Source organism: Tiliqua scincoides, chromosome 1 (genome assembly GCF_035046505.1).
Source record: "Tiliqua scincoides isolate rTilSci1 chromosome 1, rTilSci1.hap2, whole genome shotgun sequence".
NCBI lineage: Eukaryota > Metazoa > Chordata > Lepidosauria > Squamata > Scincidae > Tiliqua > Tiliqua scincoides.
The window spans coordinates 126375558-126395905 of NC_089821.1; the positions used below are offsets into that span (position 1 = coordinate 126375558).

At 42.5% G+C, this 20348-nt stretch overlaps 1 protein-coding gene and 1 long non-coding RNA gene across 2 annotated transcripts in view; one reads left to right on the top strand and one right to left on the bottom strand.

The window, feature by feature from the left end:
• The window catches only part of LOC136648991 (uncharacterized), a 101866-nt gene that overhangs the window by 38813 nt on the left and 42705 nt on the right, over positions 1–20348 (bottom strand). Inside the window, exon 2 of the long non-coding RNA XR_010794361.1 lies at positions 6267–6458. This is a non-coding gene — a long non-coding RNA (uncharacterized lncRNA). The remainder of the gene's footprint in view (positions 1–6266; positions 6459–20348) is intronic.
• Positions 1–20348, top strand: part of PTH2R (parathyroid hormone 2 receptor) — a 68151-nt gene that overhangs the window by 18937 nt on the left and 28866 nt on the right. Inside the window, exons 2-7 of the mRNA XM_066625268.1 lie at positions 317–422; positions 9998–10108; positions 10206–10327; positions 11240–11337; positions 15170–15356; positions 18898–19051. Coding sequence (XP_066481365.1) covers positions 317–422; positions 9998–10108; positions 10206–10327; positions 11240–11337; positions 15170–15356; positions 18898–19051 — 778 coding nt within the window. The remainder of the gene's footprint in view (positions 1–316; positions 423–9997; positions 10109–10205; positions 10328–11239; positions 11338–15169; positions 15357–18897; positions 19052–20348) is intronic.

Consider the following 20348-nt stretch of genomic DNA (forward strand, 5'->3'; position numbering starts at 1 on the left):
GAGATCTTTGGCAGAGTGGGTAGTGACAGCTGCCAAAAAAAGGTATGCTTTGACATTCATCCATGCTCTGGTCTTTAACCAAACAAAACTGCAAGGTATTGCTCTACTGGAGAAGTTAACTGGTCAAAGAAAGGGCTTCCTATTGCATCTGGGTGCCCATTTAGTGCTTTCAGTTATCCAGTGCTGCACACATTCTTATAGCTTAGATACATGCTGCATTATTCAGATTGAAATACAGGCAGTGATTCTTTTATATTATAAGTAAAGAAGTTTATAATGCACTGGCTTTATTTATGTGTGGGCTTTTCATTGCCAGGTTGACTTGGATTATCCCATTACAATGGAGGATCAGATTTATCTTCTCCTGGAAGCTCAAGTACAATGTGAGGTAAACGTCATGTCTCAGCTACAAGAAGAAGGAGGTGAAGTATCTTAATAATCTTCTATATTTTCTTTTTCCATCCAGCAATTTTAAAATACGTTTAGTGCCTTACATGTACTGAAAATAAGGTGGATCAATGTAATAGCAGCCTTGCTTCATTTGAACATTTTGTATTGGCAACCTTCAGTCTCGAAAGACTATGGTATCGCGCTCTGAAAGGTGGTTCTGGCACAGCGTCTAGTGTGGCTGAAAAGGCCAATCCGGGAGTGACAATCCCTTCCACACCGGGAGCAAGTGCAGTCTGTCCCTGGTCTGTCTCCCTGGCTATGGGCCTTCCTTCTTTGCCTCTTAGCCTCAGACTGTTGGCAAAGTGTCTCTTCAAACTGGGAAAGGCCATGCTGCACAGCCTGCCTCCAAGCGGGCCGCTCAGAGGCCAGGGTTTCCCACTTGTTGAGGTCCATCCCTAAGGCCTTCAGATCCCTCTTGCAGATGTCCTTGTATCGCAGCTGTGGTCTACCTGTAGGGCGCTTTCCTTGCACGAGTTCTCCATAGAGAACTCACAGAAGCTGACGGAACATACCAAGATCCAGGTCTACATTTGAACAGACCCAAATGAAATGTTTATAGCTGTATAGACCTACTCTACACATTTCACAATTTCCAGGTAGGCTTCCAAGTTTCAGTATGTTCAGATATTTATAATTACAGGTTGAGTCTCTGCAAACACAAGGGTTCTGTTCCCAGAACCCCTGCAGATGCCAAAAATTGTGTTATATGAAATTCATTTAAAAAACAATGTCCCTTTGCTCAGCTGTTTAAAAATAGCCTTGTTTACTACTGTAATGCGGGAGAGCAACAGCCGACAATCAATCAATTTCTCTCTCTCTCTCTCTCTCTCTCCAGAAAGGGTTCACTCCGAGGCATCGACCCCTCCCTTTACCCTGAGCAAGTGCAGGGAAAGAATGCAAAGTGACGGTGATAATCACTTCTCTTTGCATTATTTCATGTGCTTGGGGGGGGGGACGGGACAGGGAAGGGAGGGGAGGGGTTGCTGACTTCCAATTGAAACCTTTCTAAATGCCTGGAAAGAGATTTATTCATTGTTGCATTATTGATTCATTACCTGCTTTGCAATGAGTGAGGCTATTGTTAAAAGATTTTTTTCCTTTAATTTAAAAGGCCCTTCTCATTATGTTGAGATAAAACCCATGGTGAAAAAAATCCATGGATAATTAGGTTATACCTGTACTGCATCTTTATCCCATTCTTCCTTCCATAATTGAATACTGGGTGGCCCAGCCATGCGGTTGACAGAAATGGCCACTTAATGCATTTGTTTGGGGTGGTGGCAAGCTGGTGGGGAATGCCACACTACCGGTCCCCACCTACCACTTTCTTAACCTGCCACCTGCCCAGCCACTGTCTCATCCTCTTTGTGTGTGCTTAGTGAGCACAAAAGATGAGGAGGGAGGGAACTTGTGTCTTTTGGCTCCACATTTTCCCAAGTGCTCTTGGGAATCTCAAGAAGATTAGTGCCTATGGCCCCCACTGTTTCGTGTAAAGTGGTTGAAAGGAATGGAATCTTCCTGGCATGGGGCTTTATAAGAAATCCAGGTGAGCATGGGAAAGGAGGTAGCGTAGGTGCACATTCTCACATGCACTATCAGAAGAGAAGACAATGAATTGGAGGAATTAGCAGATCAGCCAATGTTCTCGCTGGCGGATCAGCTTGGATTGCCCCTGAACACATATGCCTCCCATGTTCTAAACACTGCTATGAAATGGGTTAGGCTGACAGATAGTGACTGACCCATCGAATGACTTCATGTCTGAGCAGGTATTTGAATTGTGGTTCTCCCTGGTCTAAGTCTAAAATTCAGGTGCATGGAAACTTTAAGCCATGCTGGTATCACCAAATGTCCATGTTCATGAATAACATTCATTTGGAGATTATCACTGTAATTTCAAAATACATAATTGGATATTTTTATACAGGTGTGCACCACTTAACAGCAGACTGCTTAACGATGGACCGGTATATGACAGTGGTCAAAGCACAACAAAGAGGTTCTTAATGAGGCAATCAAGTCTCCCATAGCCAGCAGCAGAGTGTCTGTTTACACAAGACACTCTTAATGCAAGGAAGAGGCAGTCTATCTCCAGTAGCCTGTTCAACCAGCAAGTGTATGGCAGGGAATGCCTGTTTACACATCAAAGGCACTAGATTGGGTGGAATGTTCACTTAACAACCTAATTGCATAACGACGGGGATTGGAGAACATATGCCCGTTGTTAAGTGTTGCACACCTGTATATTCTACCACTTGCACTGATGGATTTTCCCAACACCATTGCATATTTCTTTGGATTTTATAGCTAAAACTGAAAACCTCAAATTTTGTATGGAAAGACATGTCAACAACGTTATGACTTTGAAGCCTAATGTAATGGTTGCAATTTTTTAGTGTTCCCTGATGTGTTTCCATGGCTGTCAGTGTAATAATTAAAGCAAGTTTTAAAACCTTGTGTAGTCTAGTAGTAGTAGTCTAGTAAATTAATGTTTTCTTTGGATGTTCCAAATTTTAATAGAAATAATGAATAATGTTGACTTACAGAAGGAGAGTAGGTGAACCATTGTTTCTGACTGTAGTACTGGAAAATATTGTGTGTGTTTCCTCTCTAATGGCAGTCAGTGACTCTGGACATACCTTTGTGCTTTAAACTTTCAAATGAACCTATGATTCACTCTTCTGATAAATGCTTGAAGTCATAGCTTACTCTTGTGATTAATATAACGACTGGCAAAATGAGAATGCAGGCCAAAGATGGAAGCAGGAACTAGAGAGAGATTGCATTGAAAAGTAAACAACATAATCTTCAATTGAATGGGAAATGGAAAAGGTAATGCGTACAAAGAAATGTGTTTTCTTGAAAAATTTGGCACGGACATATCTAAGATGGGGAAAGAATGTAAGCTAGAAACAGGATGGGAATAGGTACTGACTAAAAGAACATTATAGTAATTCAAATGAGAGAAAAGGCAAGAGACCGAACCGAAGTGTGAGTAGAATCAATGTAAAGGAAAGAATGTGTTCTTGTGATGTTTCACAGTTGGAAATGGTTCTTAGCTGACTGAATTTGAAAATAAATAGTATAAAAATAATATGAGCTTGAGGAGAGGGAAGGCAGTCATATCTGCAATCGATAATGGGTGAATGCAGACAGTCAACCACAAACATGGTCAAATGTTCGTAAATGTGAGCTGTAGTACAACAATGAAATCAACTGTGGCTGGTTTTATACTATCCTATTTTGTGCTATCTTGACATCACTGCCGTGGGGACTGGGACCATTAGGAATGCTGCTGATTCTGTGGTTGACATTACTCTGCCCCTTGATGCCATTCTCCACTCATTCCCACAATGTTTTGTCTCTACGCCCCAATTTTGTTTAGGTAAGTAGATGATTAATAGATTCCCACTGTTCTAAAAATGATGACAGTGTTATTTCAAAAGGGTGAACAACAGATTTTATTTCAAAGAGGTGAAAAAGAGATTCTCTTTCTCTAAAGAGATTGTTAGTATTTAAAAAAAAAAGTTAAATGCTGCATTGATTTGAATACATGAAATCCTCCATGATTTATATTTTACGTAAATAAAACAATTAACGATTGATTTAAGTAAAACAATTTATGTTTTAGCCTGTAATGCCTTCTGCTGTGTCGCTTTAAAGCCGGTAAAGCCATCTATTAATAAATAATAATAGTATTGTGTGCTGAAAAATAATGATTAACCACACATATACAGTAGCCCCTCATATCCACAGGGGATATGTTCCAAGACCTACCATGATAGCAGCAAAGAGTGGGTGTTTTTTCAGAGCTGAAGGTAAACAGCTGCTTCTGTCAGCCCTATTGCTACAAGGTAGGTGCCCAGACAAAGGTGAATGGAGTGTCAGGAGAATTACAACCCTCTGCAAGTTTTGATTACACAGGCCTACAAAACTGAGGGTCAGAAAAGTTTTTCCCAAACTTTATGGTGGTTTGATATGAATTTGGGGTGCCAATTCCAAAAATGGCATCCGTTTTGCCCTATCACTTCTGGTTTTGGAGATATAATATAGCCTCATTAGTGAATGGTTCAAGCAGCGTCCTCATGAGGACCATTCACTGAAGGTGAACCATTCACCAACCATTCACTGAAGAGGCTATGCCGTGTCTCCAAAACTAGACGTGACAGGGCAAAACAGATGCCATTTGTGGAATTAGCACCCCAGATATACTCAGGAATTGGTGTAATGTTTAAGGAAGCAAAATGTGTGTTGGCCTGTGTTATTAATTCAATAAGTATTGTGGTCCCTTTTCAATATAAAACTCTTGTATATTATTGGGGAGTGTGCAGGTAAATCTGAACTTAAAATCTGAAAACCATGGAGAAAAAAAGGCAAAAATATGAGAGCTAAAAATAACAAAGGCAAAATAACAAAGGCAAAAAAGAGCCACAAATACTTAAGTAAGGTAAAACTGGAAGGTGGACTGAGTAATAATATCAAAAGCTGAGGGTAAATCACAAAGAACAGAGTACTAGTGCTTCTGTTTGGACAGAAAAAGATCATTTATTAGTGAAAGTAATACAGTCTTTCTTGAACAATTGAAACAAAAAGCAAATTGATAAAGATTCAAAACAGTTCAAACAGTATGATGAAACAAGACATTCTAAGTAATAAAAATGAGAAACCAAATGATGCATGGCTAAAATGGAAGAATTAAGAGAAATTCTTATTTAAAAATTGAGAAAGTAAAGCAGATTTAGACAGATGGGAAAACAGCAGTCAAAAGAAGATTGAAAATGTAAAGAAGTAAAGGTGTATAGAACTAGAGCAAGCAAAGACAAGGAATGGGATCAGGAGCAAAACTAATAGTTTTTAGTGACAAGAGGAGGAGGACGTTGAGATAAAGAAGAAACTGAAGACTAAAGAGAAGAACAAAAAAGACAAAGAAACAAGAAAGACAAACAACAAAACAAGAAAGAAGAACAAAAGTGCAAACAGCTGGTGAAGAACTGGGCAAAAACCTGAGGAATAATAACTGGATGAGAAGGAATAATAGAAGGACAGAGGAACAAATTAACAATTGAGGAAAAGATAAGAAGAATGAAAGATACCCAGCTGCAAAAAAATCAGATTGTTTGAGAGAGGAAAGACAAGAAATAGAGGTCACTCTAAATTGACACTGGAGAAAGGGGGAATTAAAATTCAGAACTTGTGCTCATTATGTTCAGCAGCCCAAATACCGGAGGACATTGCAAAGTAGTGGCTGAGACAGGCCTAGAGAAGGATGAGAAGAAGAGATGGAAAGAGCAAAATCAATTGTTTGTTCAGACATTTGTATCACGTCTTTCCATGACAAAATGACACCCAAGACAGCTTACAACAAAAAAGAGGAATTGCAGTTCAAAACAGCTTCAGGTGAACAAGAACAATCAAATCAAAAATGCCAAAGGACAATATAGAAAGAACTGCAGGGGGCACAAGAGTGAACTGAGAGGAATAAAAAAAAAAAAATCAGACTAACAGCTGAACATCCTGGGCCAACCCAGAATATATAGTGGCAGTGGTGCAGGCTCTGCTGCATGCCATGGGTTTGCCATGGGTTTGCATGGGTAAGTAAAGACATTTTATACTTGCCTGCTCTGCCACTGCTTGGTCTCTGGTGGGCCTACTCAGATCTGCACCAGCTCTTTTGCTGGTGCTTGTCCAAGTAGGTCCAAGGGGGTGTATCAAACTTGAGCTGGGAGCTTAGGATATTGGCAGTGCCACTGCTGAAGATATCCTCCCAGGCCCCCCCTCAGTGCCCCCAATTCAGCTCAATCTCTGACCCAACCTACCTATAAACAGCCTCCCTCTGTCACCATACTTGGGCTAGTGGAGCATCCGGTCAGTTCTGGCATGTGGCTGGAGCCTTTGGTTGTTTGTGCTGGCAGCTCAGGCGTGCGCAATGACAGCATGACATTTGTGCCGTTGTAGAGCCATTGATCCCAAGATCTGCTGTTCTAAGTGTCCCATAGCCTAGGATTGATCTGTAAAGGATTTAATGATAGAATTAGGTGCAGTAGAGTCCAATGAAAGTATAAAAGATGAAGATTAGGCAAGGAAGAGAGAATTAACTTTTGGTTGTTCACCTCTTAATTTTGTTAACACTAAATTCAGAACGTGAACAGGCTTTAGCCCTTTGCCCTGTTGTGGTTGTGATCCTACTATTTACATTCAAACTTCACCCAGCCTCCCTGGTGCCTGAGACCACGAGGCCCAGGTGTCCCCGTGCAGTGTGCAAAGTATGCCACGTAAATTTTCCTGCCTCCAGACGCACTTGTCTCCTGTGCCTCCCACTGCAATCCTCCTCATGCTTCCTGCCATTTCAAAAGGCAGAGAGGGTAAGGAAGAGAAGGAAGAAATGGGGAGAGGAGTAGAGACAGATATCCTAGAGGAGTTCTTTTCCCCACTCTTTTTCTCCCCACTGTCTCAGCAGTGCCGCAGGCAGAGAGCTGGGAGGGAGCATCTACCTGAGGGGGAAGATGAGATTGAGAGTATTGGATAACTCATTCTTCCACCCATCTTTCTCAGAAAAGAGAATGGAGTAAGCGGCTAATGGCAGGCAGAGTATTTCAGAGTATTAATTTGATCTGAACCAAATGAGAGACTTGAGTGGAGAAGCTGAATGAGAGCAAGCTGAATGTCAGAGCACCTTGGCGTGTAAAGCTGCTATCTGAGGAATTGATGTAATCTGTTATTGCTTGAAAAGCAGCGCTTTGGATGGAGAGAGAAAGCAATGTACAATCCATAATTTTATAAAGACTCTGTAGCCTCTGATACTCAAAGTCAGAACCGAAATAGCTCTACACCCTTGGAACATCTCAGCACTCAGAGCAGTGGGACATGAGCATGTAGCAAAATGATTAATGTCAAATCTAGTGGATACCAGTCCATAAAAGTAATGGAACTCTGTTTGAAAGGGTCAACTGCAACTGAGGTAAATTAAAACCTAAAAGACCACAATTTCAGTAGAAATGTTCTGAATCACTGAAGGTGTTCCTCCCACACATTCTATTTCTATACAATGTCAAATATTTTTCATTTTACTTCAAAGTGACTGCACTGCAACCCCAGGACAGAGAGAACATTTTATGGCTGGTTCCTTTGCGCTCTCATTATCTGCTTTATGTGTCTGAGATCTTGATGTGTTTTTCTATTGAAACATTCTTTTGGGAGTCAGAAAAATCACACAAGGTAAGAGACTTGGAAGACCAAATCTAGGATATTATTTATACTACACTATGATACCAGACTCATAGATTTTTTTTGTGAAAGGGGGACTGAGGGTATGCAATGGGAGGGAATATTGTGTGACGTCTCAGGAATCTTAGTACAAGTCATCTAATACGCTGAATGTTGTCAGTATTCACTTAAAATTAAAAGTGCCACACCCATGTGTTTGTCCATCACCTAGTGCAGGGGCGCCCAAACCCCGGCCCTGGGGCCACTTGCGGCCCTCAAAGCCTCTCAATGTGGCCCTCAGGGAGTCCCCAGTCCCCAATGAGTCTCTGGCCCTCCGGAGATTTGTTGGAGCCTGCACTGGCCTGATGCAACTGCTGTCAGCGTGAGGATGACTGTTTGACCTCTTGAATGAGCTGTGGGATGAGGGCTCCTTCCACTGCTTGCTGTTTCACGTCTGTGATGCAGTAGCAGCAGCTAAGGAAAGGCAGGCCTTGCTTTGTGCAAGCCCTTTTATAGGCCTTGAGCTATTGCAAGACCTTCATTCGTTCATATAAGTTCATCTTTAATTTATACATTTATGTAAACTTATGTAAATGTATTCAAATTTTAAATGTACATTAATTCTTTTCCCCCCCAGCCCCTGACACAGTGTCAGAGACATGATGTGGCCCTCCTGCTAAAAACTTTGGGCACCCCTGATCTAGTGCATCCAGTGCATGCATTGACCAAAACCAGGAGGTGGTTTAAACCTACTGAGCATTTGGGTAGTATACTGTCTGCATTTTTTTCTTATCTCCATCATTAAAAGTGACTCCCCTCTTGTGTACAATATCAGTACAAGCAAACGTTTGCTACTGTATCAGCCTCTTTCCTGTTTGATATCCCTCCTGTGGAGTAGGGTTACCAGATACGAAGGGGGACTGAGTGCTTAGGCCTAGAACCATTGTATAAAAGAGGGAATTTTGGCAGGTGCAGCTTTTTAAACCTTTCCATGTTGAATTATTATTATTATTACGAATATTTATATACAGCTTTTCAACAAAAAGTAATTCACAAGGTCGTTTACAAAACAGAGTAACAGCCCAATCCTGAGCTTCCCGAAAATGGCTGCTGCCGCATCCAATCAGCACAGCTTCTAAGAATTAGAACGCTCGTGGATTGAGTCCCTTTGAGACATTATAGAAAAAATGTGGAGGGGAAGCAGTGAGAAAGTGCCTAATATAGTCCTGAAGCCTCTCCTCTGCTCTCCCCAGAAGAGCAGGCTTCAGGAATGTGTTGGAATGGAAGGTGGGGCATGCCAGCATGCTCTTTCTCTCCTCTCTTGATTGGCTGACCATATCCACACTTGGTAACACCTGAACAGAGTTGTTGATTGGTTATTGGCACTAGCGTAGTGCTATCACAGAATAAGAAAATCTGCTATATTAATTGCAGTTGTACTATAGGAGGATCTATTTGTTTGAAATCCAAGTTTGCAGAATGCTTTTATGCGGCTGAGGGTATGATATACAGGTGAGACCTTGGTATCCGTGGGGGATCCATACTAGGACACTTGGTTGGTACTGAAAATCGTGGATAATAAAATCTGCAATTTTTGGCCCCTTTCTTCCTTCAGACGGGATCAGAGCTGTGCTCCAGGCTTGCTGAAGCCTCTTTCATCCACCCGCTGCCTCTGCAGGCTTCAGAATGCCCCGGAGAAGCAAAAAAATGGCACTTTTTCACCATATTAGGCATTCTGGGGCCCGGAGAAACCCCTGGAGCGCAGCTCCAGTCCTCTTCAGAGGGCTCAGGTGGAGTCGAATCTGGCCCAACGCGAGTTCAGGAGACCCACGTTGAACCAAATCCATGGTTGAAAAATCCGCAGATAAACAGGCTCCACTTGTAGTATGTTCTGAGGTGTGTTGGAGTAGGCCAACTTCTTCTCATCTGTGAAATAATTTTGTTCGCCTTGGGCAAGTTACTTGTTTTCAACCTAATCTACCTCACAAGACCGTTGTAAGGATTTTTTTTTTTTGAATGTGTGAGACATAAATGAGCTGGTATATTGTTTCCTTCAAAAAATTCAAATGCAGACAGCCCATGCATTGTAATAGATCCTGTAAATGAATATCCAATGCAGTGTGAACGGCATGGTTGATGGAGTATACCAGCTATGTACAAATGGTTTCCGTATCCGTGTTTGTATTCCCATTATGAGGACCTTGGCTAATTTGGGAAAAGTGATTTTGAAAGCATGACTTTTCCCCCAAAAAACAAAATTAAAAGGGGTTGTGCATTGAATTAGTTGTGCTCTTTCACAGCCTCTGTTTCATAGCCTCATTCCTCCTGTTTTGTCTTACTGCAGAAGGCAATTGCTTGCCGGAATGGGATGGTCTAATCTGCTGGCCCAGGGGACTAGCAGGAAAAACATCAGCGGTACCATGCCCTCCTTATATATATGACTTCAATCACAAAGGTACCACCTCCACCTTTCACACTGTGTTTATCTTATACACAAACTATACAGGGAGAAATGATTTTAGACTAATGGGGACATTGATTCTTCCTCACAGGTATGGCCTTCAGACACTGCAATTCGAATGGGACATGGGTCTTTGTGCAAAGTCTAAACCGAACATGGTCAAATTACTCTGAATGCCTTCACTTCCTGCAAGCTGAAACCAGCCCAGGAAAGGTATGAGCTCCTTCTCCAGTGAAGGAGTGAAGAAGAAAAGCTACTTTTTGTGAGGCTGTTGTGGTGAGAGCAGTTGCTTGTACATTAAATGCCTTTAGCTCTGTTGAGACATTTCTCTTCCGAAAGCAGAAAGTAGCATTATTGCTGTAGCTTTACATAGCACTTCATACCGTTCTGTATGTTCATTCATATCCCACAATGCATGTCCTGACAACAGATGAAAAATTGCAAAATTGGGCAGCAGATCACTTGAGGTGTTTGTTTCTGGTGATTAAGATAGGATTACACGCTAAGTCTTACTGAACCCAATGGGCTTACTGCTGAGTTAGGTAAATAACACCATTTTCAAACACCTCTACTTATAGCAAGCTCCAGAGTAAATAGCATTCTTTTAAATGGGACTTGCACCCGATAAAGTGTTAGAAGAAATGCAGCCTTTGATCATTGAAGCTCCCCTCTCTGGTGTGGTCTTCTCCATCATTAAAACCGTCCCTTTAATTAATCACTCCCTGCTGCCTGCCTTTTAATTGCTTGTTTCCTTAATTCTGTGTTAAAAATAAACAAATCTTTATTTGCACGCTAGTGCTTTGGTGAAACAAAATAAATGATAATTAAAAGGGTTTTTTAAAAAGTTCAATTACATTCTTGCCAAAGTGTTCAGAGCGATACCCAAGCATTAATGACAGCATGAGATCTAAAATGCTGGCCCTAGTCTCAGCGAAGGCACTTACAGTAGCATTTTTAAAGGGCTCTGGATCTCAGTTGTATAGGTGCAGCTTTTGCCTACATGTCTTACTTTCTTCTCTTTATAAGATATGAAGATATATGATAGGATGTGTTGATTTTCGAGATAAAATCTGCAGGTGAAAATTTTAAAAAAAATTGTGAAAGTGTTTCTGTTGTTTCCTCCAGAGGGAGTTTTTTGAACGCCTCTGTATTATGTACACGATTGGCTACTCCGTCTCCTTCAGTTCTCTGGCAGTGGCTATTTTCATTATTGGCTATTTCAGGTGAGTAATTTTTTTTACATCTTCAGAAGCTGATAGTTCTAAGTTGATCTTTTAGCCTCTCCTAAGTGAAATGATGTCTGTCATTCAAAAACCTTTTCTTGTGACCCTGTCACAGCAGCCCTTTCTTCCAAATGGCAAATAGAAGCAGGGTGAGGGAGGGTAGAGACAGCTGGAAAAGTCTTTGGAGCCCAGTTCTACCTACCTATGTGACATCAGTAGTGTCTCTAGCATCCACAGTCATGGTAGTGTCCCCAGCATTCTGTAAGGACGAGTCTGAGTAGATAGGAAAATGTCAGATCCCAGGAAATTTCTGCCCCCCCTTGGCTCCTGGGCCCCCCATTTGACCCTGGATCTGGGTACAAATTACCCCCTTTACACCCATCTCTTAGGCCTTGATGCTAGGACTGTGCGGGAAGCCTTCCTGAGGCTTCCAAGGTGGTTGCAAACCAAAGAATTTCTCTGTCTAGAGTAAGGTAAGAGTGAGTTTATCTAGGACCCACTTTGAATCCCCTTTTGGTTTGGGACACTAAAATAAATCATTTTTGTACCTTTCGTCCTCACCTCCATCTTCTTCTCCTTGCTGAATTACGCACAGCCGTGCCAATTCATTGCTACACAGGATCCCTGCACACAATTATTTTTTATTGCATCTTAAAATGCACTTCCAGTAACACAGCACCAGAAAAAGCACTTCAAATTGCTTGTTATTTCCAGCTATTCATCAAAACAATGACGAGGTTGGTGAGACCAGATTATTTGAGTTAGTGGAAGACCAATATAAGCATCCTGAAAGGTGACAGCCACATATCAGTTTCAGTTGTAAAATAAACAGGAGCCTTTACGAAGCACTCTGCAATGAGGCATTTGTGATAATGCTGCAGCTTACCCAACTGTCAATATCAACTCAGAAGAGATATGGGCATGTTTTGGGTAATTGCGTGCATTCAGTACATGGCTCCAAGATATTATTCCTTTCAAGGGTTATAACAAAGAGGTAAACAGAAGATTATGTGCAGTTATTTGCAGTAAAACCCCAGCAACATTTTTTAAAATGAAAAGCAGTCTTGGGCTGCCAATATTTTGAGCAGGGGAGCAGCAGTAAGAATGGACCTATCCATCCTTTTTGCACTCGTTTTTCGGCTCAAAATTGCCTCCCTAGGACAGTGGCAAACTTCCCCCTCCCTCTGCCTAGGGCAAACATCTGTGATGGCACCCCCCCCTGCTAGATGCTGCCCCTGCACACAAAGCCGCCCCTCCCCACTCAGTGGATCACAACAGAGCCTTATGTGGGAAACCGAAAGTATGGTTTCCCCATGGCGTCCTGGGGAAAGTGGTTAGAAGGAGGAGAAATGAGGAGGCAGGAACTCCTTAGAAGGAGAAGGGGTGGAGTGAAGGATAATAGGGAATATTAGATGAGCTTCTGAGTTGGATAGTGGGAGGGAAAGTGAAGGTTTTGGTGTGCAGGGAAGGAGAGAGAAAAATGGAGAGACTAGTGGGGAGCTTTCCTCAGGTTCAGGCCGGGGAAAGGTAGCAGTTCTGTTACCTGAACTAGGGCTACAAGCAAGTGGGTGAGCCTGCAGACAGGCTGTTCAGCTTGTCTGACTGAATCAGCACTCTTGACCAGTCTCCCAGGCCTCTACAGGGAGATACAAACTGAGGCGTCTGTTTAGGGAAGAAGACCTGAGGTTGACTGCGGGTCTCCACTAAAACAGTACAAAAATAGGAAATGGACTCTCACCCATTCCCTAAGCACTAGGGTGGGTGGGTGAAGGAAATTCACCCACTCCCTAAGCACTAGGCATGCAGTCGGTGTGACTCACATGAGAGAGAGACCAGAAAAATAGCGGGGAGTTGGAGGTTCTTTGGTGAGGCTGCATCTCCAACCAAGGTTAACTATCCCTGTTCCTACAAGGCTTGAGAACATTATGTTGCAGAGGGTGCAAGCAGGGCCTAGGAGAGGGGGGTAAAGGGGGTAATTTGTACCTGGGCCGAGAGTCAAAAGGGGGGCCCAGGAACCAAAGGAGGGCACCCAGAAAATTTCCTGGGATCTGAAATTTTCCTATCTACTCAGGCTTGTTGCCCGTACAGGATGTTGGGGACACTACCATGACTGGGGTTGCTGGAGACACTACTGATGCCATATGGGTGGGTAGACCTGGGCTCTAAAGACTTTTCCAGCTGTCTCTACCCTCCCCTCACCCTGCTTTGCCCCTCCCTGCTCCTATTCTGCCCGTCACCACCCTGTTTCACCACTCCCCCTTTGCAAAGGGGCCCAAAAGAAACTTTGAACCCCCTGATAAAATTCCTCTCAGAGGCCCTGGGTGCAAGGGTGCCAACCAGGCAAGTCTCCCTGGGCAAAGAAGGCTCACAAAGACAGAAACAGGGCTACGATGCAAGCCTATATGTGAAGGTAGCCAAGCTGCCTTTCTTGGAGGGGAGGAGCATAGACAGAAACAGCCCACAAGGTTAACTGACCTGCCCACGCTGGCTCAGCAGCTTTGGTTACACATGGGAAGATACAGAGAGAGAGATCCTAAAAAGAGGGAGGGTTGTGAGATGTTACCAGTCCTGGATGCCAGCTGGTACTTGGATGGTAGCTGGAAGGGGAGTGACAGTGCAGCACCAGCAGGTTAGTGCTCCTCAAACAGCAAGGCAGAATACAGGAAGAACGGCAGAATGCAGGGTTCTTATATCCAGTGCTAGTTGAGGACCCCTGCTGGGTTCTTCATCTGATGCTAGTTGAGGATCCCTGGGGCTGGTGAAGGGCCTTTGGAAGTGTCCTCATTTTCTTTAGATTGATTAAAAGTTGTTTTCCTAAACTCAAGAATATTTTAGGGGGTAGCTGAGCTCACAAAGCACCAAGTATGCTGTTCCAGCAGTTTTGTCTGAATTCTGGAGGCATGAAAACTCCATTTGAATTTGTAATAAAGTACCATTCAAATTTGGATTCCATAGATCAATTAAGGAGGGGAGAATGGCCTTCCTTGCCTATGGACCTGTGACTTCTTGCCCCTCTTGCCTAAACAGCTATGTTTGGCCCATGCTCTCTTGTGTGTGTAAGTGCGTATCTCCTGCACACCTTGAAAATACATCAGTGTTTTATTTCCATTCAATGCAGAATTGAAATTGATTGTGGTTGCAGTCCTGCAGTCTGGCAGAAAGTGTTTTCCCCCAGTTGTACCGATAGAAAAGGTATAACCACCAAACTTGGAAGAACCTTATACATGCAATGCATGTACAAACCAAACACCAAGCTATTACCCTTTTCACAGAGGCACGTTCATAAGTGATGCTAAAGACGTGCTTTGGGTCTCAAATGGATTTTGAGATGTAGAAAACATCATTGCTCTTCAGGAGGCAGCTATTTTTAATTTGAATGTGGCAATGTGGTTATTTTAATTCAGTTATCATGTAGGTACAGTATATGTTTTCCTGTTTCTATAAACAGACATAGTAATGTGTCGTGATCATATTGCTGATGGTTCTCCCTCTCTTTTGCTTCCGTCTGTTTGTATGGGATTAACGCATTAGTTTCAGAGCCAAAAGATATAGTCTCTAGCGTTGATATTTTTTTAAATGGTAGAGAACTAGGGGGATAGGTCTATCTGTGATGGTTAGTCATGATAGACAAATGGAACTTCCATGTTCAGAGATAGTATACCACAATATTGATGCTGGGACAAACAATAGGGAAGGAGTATTGCCTTTCTGTTATGCTTGTAAACTTCTTGAAAGCATCTGGCAGGCCACTGTTGGAAACTGGATTCCTGATGCAGTTGGTCTCTTTGTATATTCTTATGCATATTTTAATAGATTTCCCCTTCCCCCACAGGAGGCTCCACTGCACCCGGAATTACATACATCTGCATCTGTTTGTCTCTTTCATGCTTAGAGCAACAAGCATCTTTATCAAGGACAAAGTAGTTCATAGCCACATTGGAGTCAAAGAGCTTGACTCTATGCTGATGGCAGATCTGCGGAATATTATAGTGGCTCCAGTCACGAACAAGTCCCGGTTTGTAAGTATTACTCTCCTCCTTTCACTCTTGCTTCTCCATCCAATATTGGTGGGATGACTGCTAAATATTCTTTCACGCAGGCAGTAATGGGGCAGTATTTTCACACAACTGGGGCCAAGTGACCCAGCTGGTAAGATAACATGAATAAAGTCAGGAAGCCATGATTTTTTTTTTTTAAACCTGAAATAAATTTATTTCATCACATACATTTGTATTACAGAATTTTAATATATTGTACAGAATTTACATCAACATGGAATCTACTTTTCCAGTAGAAAATTAATAACCCCCACTTCAGAAAAAGCAATTGCTATATGATTGATTTTTTTTATTTTAATGTACCCTGTTAACTTTGCTAAAATAGCATTTTCATGTAGTCTACTCACCTGTTTTCTCACTTCTGGCATTTTATCTGTTCTGTACTATTTAGTACATAAAATCATTGCTCAACTCACAATATAATTTTTCTTATTTCTGTCCAAAAGACATAAATATACTCAGAATCCTCCCCACTTGCAAATCTAGTGACTACCTATTCTCATTCTTGGTTGAACAAAGTTCAGTGATGGACTCAGGGGATAGTGCAGCATTTCAGTTGACTCAGAATAATTTTGTAGGAATCAGTCGATATACACACTCAGAAAATTCTATAAAATGTCCATCTCAGATGCTGTCATACTATATTTGGACAAATTTGATGACAATGTTGTCCCTATCTTGGTCAATTCAGCACCAGCAAAACTATGAAAACACCCTAGAATTAATTATATAATTTTCAGTCTAGTAAGTCAGTTTTAAATATTGAGCAGGCTGCTTTGTTTCTGATAATTGGTATACTTGATGTAGGATTGCTGCTGGAATTCAGATGACAGGTTGTGGGGGAGTTCCATTTGACTGATTATGATCTGGGATTGCGGGCTACCAGAGCATGTAGCAGCAGATAGATGATGGAATTGTAGAGAGGAGATACTCCTGTTCAAATACTCAGGCCATTCCCTAGAGAGGATCTTCAATATGGGCCTGCATGCAAAGGGAATCTCAGGAGCAACTAGAATGCTCTCGTTACCCCAGCCTTTGTTTCTGCCATCGTCCTCATTGCTGCTCTGCTGCAGAAATCCCAATTTTTGTATGTAAAACCATATATAAAGATTGTATAAAGATCTGTATATAAAGATAGTTACCCCTGGGGGCTGGGGATAAGAATAGGCCCTCAGTTTGGCTGTACTTGTTGTAAGTGGCGACTAAACAGCCACTCGTCAGCCTGGGAAGGCAGCTCATCGGAGAGAAGGAAAACTCTGATCCCAAACCTCCACTGCCTTGTGGCTACATCCAGTTATGGAAAAAGGCTTCAGGAGTCAACCTCGAGGCAAAATCCGGAGCCGGAGTCCCTGAGGCAGTTCATGGCTGAACACAGTCATGTTCTGGCAACTCCTGCGACGCCACTGGAACCAACTGTATTGGCTTCTGCCTTTCCATTGGACCATTTCAGCGATGTAGAGGGGGGGATTTGCTGCATGGGTAACAGTCTATCCTCCATATCTACTTTACCCAGGCTTTGCACACTGGAGAGGACACTCTGTTCCAGAACCACTAGTCAGAGCGCGACACCATAGTCTTCCAAGACTGAAGGATGCCAACATGATATAAAGATTGTCTAGTTGCAACAGTAGTGCTGATGATTTTGTATGTGTGAGTGAGAGAATCATCAGGCCAAAGAGAGCATTCAGATTGCTCCCTAAAACATCCCCATTTATGAACCATCCCCATAGTGGTTCCCAAACTTTTTTGATTGGTGGCTCCTTTGACCTACTGTGCCATTGGCCGTGGCTCCTCATTAGAGCTGCAATCCTACAAATACATTGTATAGGGTTGCAGATTTTTCATGAAGATTCCATGGCTCCTCTGGCTGGCTTCCGTGGCTCCCCAGGGTGCCCCAGATCAGTCTGGGAACCGCTGCCATATATAATGACATCTTGAATGCATGGAGACCCTTATAAGGAGCACCATGAACATTCTCACATCAGACGAAAGACCTGGCAGGTGCTGGCTAGACATTGGATAGCTTCAGTACTGCTTCAGTACTGCTTCATTGTCAGGGATTCATAACTTAAGATGGAAGCTGCACCTGAGAGCCTATATGCAATCTCCTAAGGCACCGGTTCTCAAACTCTCCCAGAGTTCAAGAACCACTCTAAGTGTTTGCGGAGGTGGGGAGTGGCAGCAATGCGATTCTCAGGATCACGCTGCTGCCAGGGACACGGGCTTTTTACAACCTTACCTGTGACCCTGCCAGCTCCTGGGGTGTGGAGAGCCCCACAGAGCTCCCTGTGGCTTTTTAAAAGTAAAAAAAGCCATCATGACTCACTTTTGGTTTGTGATCACGAAACCAGAAGTGGGTTGTGATCTTGTTTTTTTTTTTTTTTTTTTACGAGCTGTGGGGCTGCCTGCAGCACAAGGAGGCAAGTAGGGACACAGGTAAGATTTTTAAAAGCCCCGTGTCCCCAGCAGCAGCACAATCCTAGGGATTTCATTGCTGCCTTCCTCCTTTACCCACCCCTTAAGGGGCCAGAAGCTCTCAGGCTGGGGCATTACAACGCCCCAGTTTGAGAACCTCAGTCCTAGGGAACTTCTGTGTGAGGCTGTGTTCTTCCTTGTTTTTTCCCCCCGTTTCAGAGATAATGTCAACCCTTTTTACAAAGAACAGCAGTTTCTATCTTATGCAAGACACAGGAATATAAGTGTTCACAAAAAGTGGCCCCAAACAGTGGGTTGTATGTTAAGAAAGTTAGGCATGACTAAGGCTGCTGACTATATAATGGAACTTACTTCTGGGTAGACATGCATAGGTTTGGGCTTTAAGTTGTCTAGTTGACTTCAGCAGTGCTTAAGTCATGTGTAACTTCTCTAGTGTACAGTCCTTTGTGAGAGTAATCATGTTTGCTTCTGGTACACTGCATGTTTTGTTTCAAGAAACATCAAGGAACAAAAGATGCAGTTCCTTAAGTGGATATCTAAGGGTCTTGACTGAGCTGCAGTTCCCTGGCATGTGTATTTGGATGTTTAAGGTAATACACCTGTAATTCATGCCTTATGTGTTACTGCAGGAAATTCCAGTGTGACACTGGCTGCAACCCTATTCTCTCTTACCTGGGAGTAGGGCCCATTGAATGCAGTGGAATTTACTTCTGAGTAAACATACATAGAATTGCATCAACAGTTGCTGCATAAAATGTGGAGCTGGTTGAAGACTGCATTTAAGCAGTTCGCAATAATTGTACTGGAAGCTCTTTTGTACCAGTGTCTGTTTAACTGCTGCTGTTTTTACAAGCATTATGCATCAGTATCAAATTAATGTGAAAGGTAAAAAAAAAAAAAAGATCATTAACAAGCATGATCTAATTAAAACTTTGATGCCTGGTTTTGTCTAATAAATAAAGTCCATGAGGATGAAAGGACCTGATCTGCAAATAATATTACTATTATATTTAATCATTTCCCTAACCTCCACAAATGGGTTGCCTTGTTTTGGCTTGATTGACAGGTGGGGTGCAAGATTACTGTGGTGATGTTTATTTACTTCTTGGCAACCAACTACTTCTGGATCCTGGTGGAAGGCCTCTATCTGCACAGCTTAATATTTGTGGCTTTCTTTTCGGATACCAAGTACCTGTGGGGTTTTATCTTAATAGGCTGGGGTAAGATGCAAACATATCTCATTCAAGAAATGTCTGTCCATGTAAAGCTAGAGAATAGTGCTGATAATTCATCTGCAGTCCGGTTATTTGTTTTTCCCATTACTTTATTGTTGTTTTTAGAAAGCTCAAAGGAGCACTATATATAGTTCCAAATTATGTATTTTTCATTTCTTCCTTTTCATTTTGGTTTGCATTATCCACTTACATGCCGGCTAAAGTCTGAACAGCAAACTCAAATATCCAATCTCTCCCCCCTCCCACCCCTGCAACTCACATAAAATCTTCTCTCTACTGCCTTGTTTGTTTGTTTAAAGGGCTTATATCCTGCCTTTCTCCTGGTGAGGGCAACCAAGGCGGCTTACAACATTAAAACAATACTAAAACATTTAAAACAATTTTAAAAACTATAAAATACAGAACAAGTCCCAAAGGTCACATAAAAACAATTAAAACGGTGTTGGTTAAAAATACCAGCTCATTATGTCAGCTGTCAAATGCCACCCTAAATAAAAAGGTTTTAAACTCCACCAAAGGGTTTCCACAGAGGGAGCTGTTCTGATTTCTAGGGGAAGGGAGTTCTACAATTGGGGTGCCACCACTGAGAAGGCCCTTGCTGCCATACCCCTCACTTCCTTCAACGGTGGCATGGTTACTACCTCAAAAGATGAGTTGGCATATATGGAAGATGGTGGTCCCTTAAGTACCCTGTTCCTGAACCATAAAGGGCTTTAAGAGTGAGAACCAGAATTTAAAATCACTGGCAGAAATGAACCGGCAGCCAGTGTAGCCAACAGCACAGCGGCCCAACTGAGTTGAACTGACAAGCTCCTACAACCATGTGGGCAGCCACATTTTGCACAAATTCCAGAAAGTCTTCAAAGGCAGCCCACACAAATAGCGCCTAACTTCCTTTCTTTTCCATTATAGGGCCTGAGAGTTGACTGCACCATCACACTTTTACATGGAGTTGGGTGAAATTATCCCCATATAAACATTATGGAATATTGCCGAGAAAAGAGAGGCGAACTATCATGTTCTATGCTAGAATTCTAGCATGTGAAAAATGAACACAGTAATCATCCCTGAGACTTCAGCTCCACACTGCTTGCATAGGCAAAGACTGTTGCACCTAATTATACAGCATTCCACACCTATGTCTGAGTCACAGGCTTCCCTGTGGTAGTTTCGAGGGGAAACTTTGGACATATCTACCCCACAGTCTCTGGTTTCACAATAATCTTCTGGGAAGAATTCCAGATGCAAGGGGGGGTTACCAGGATGCAGTTATCTTGTAGTC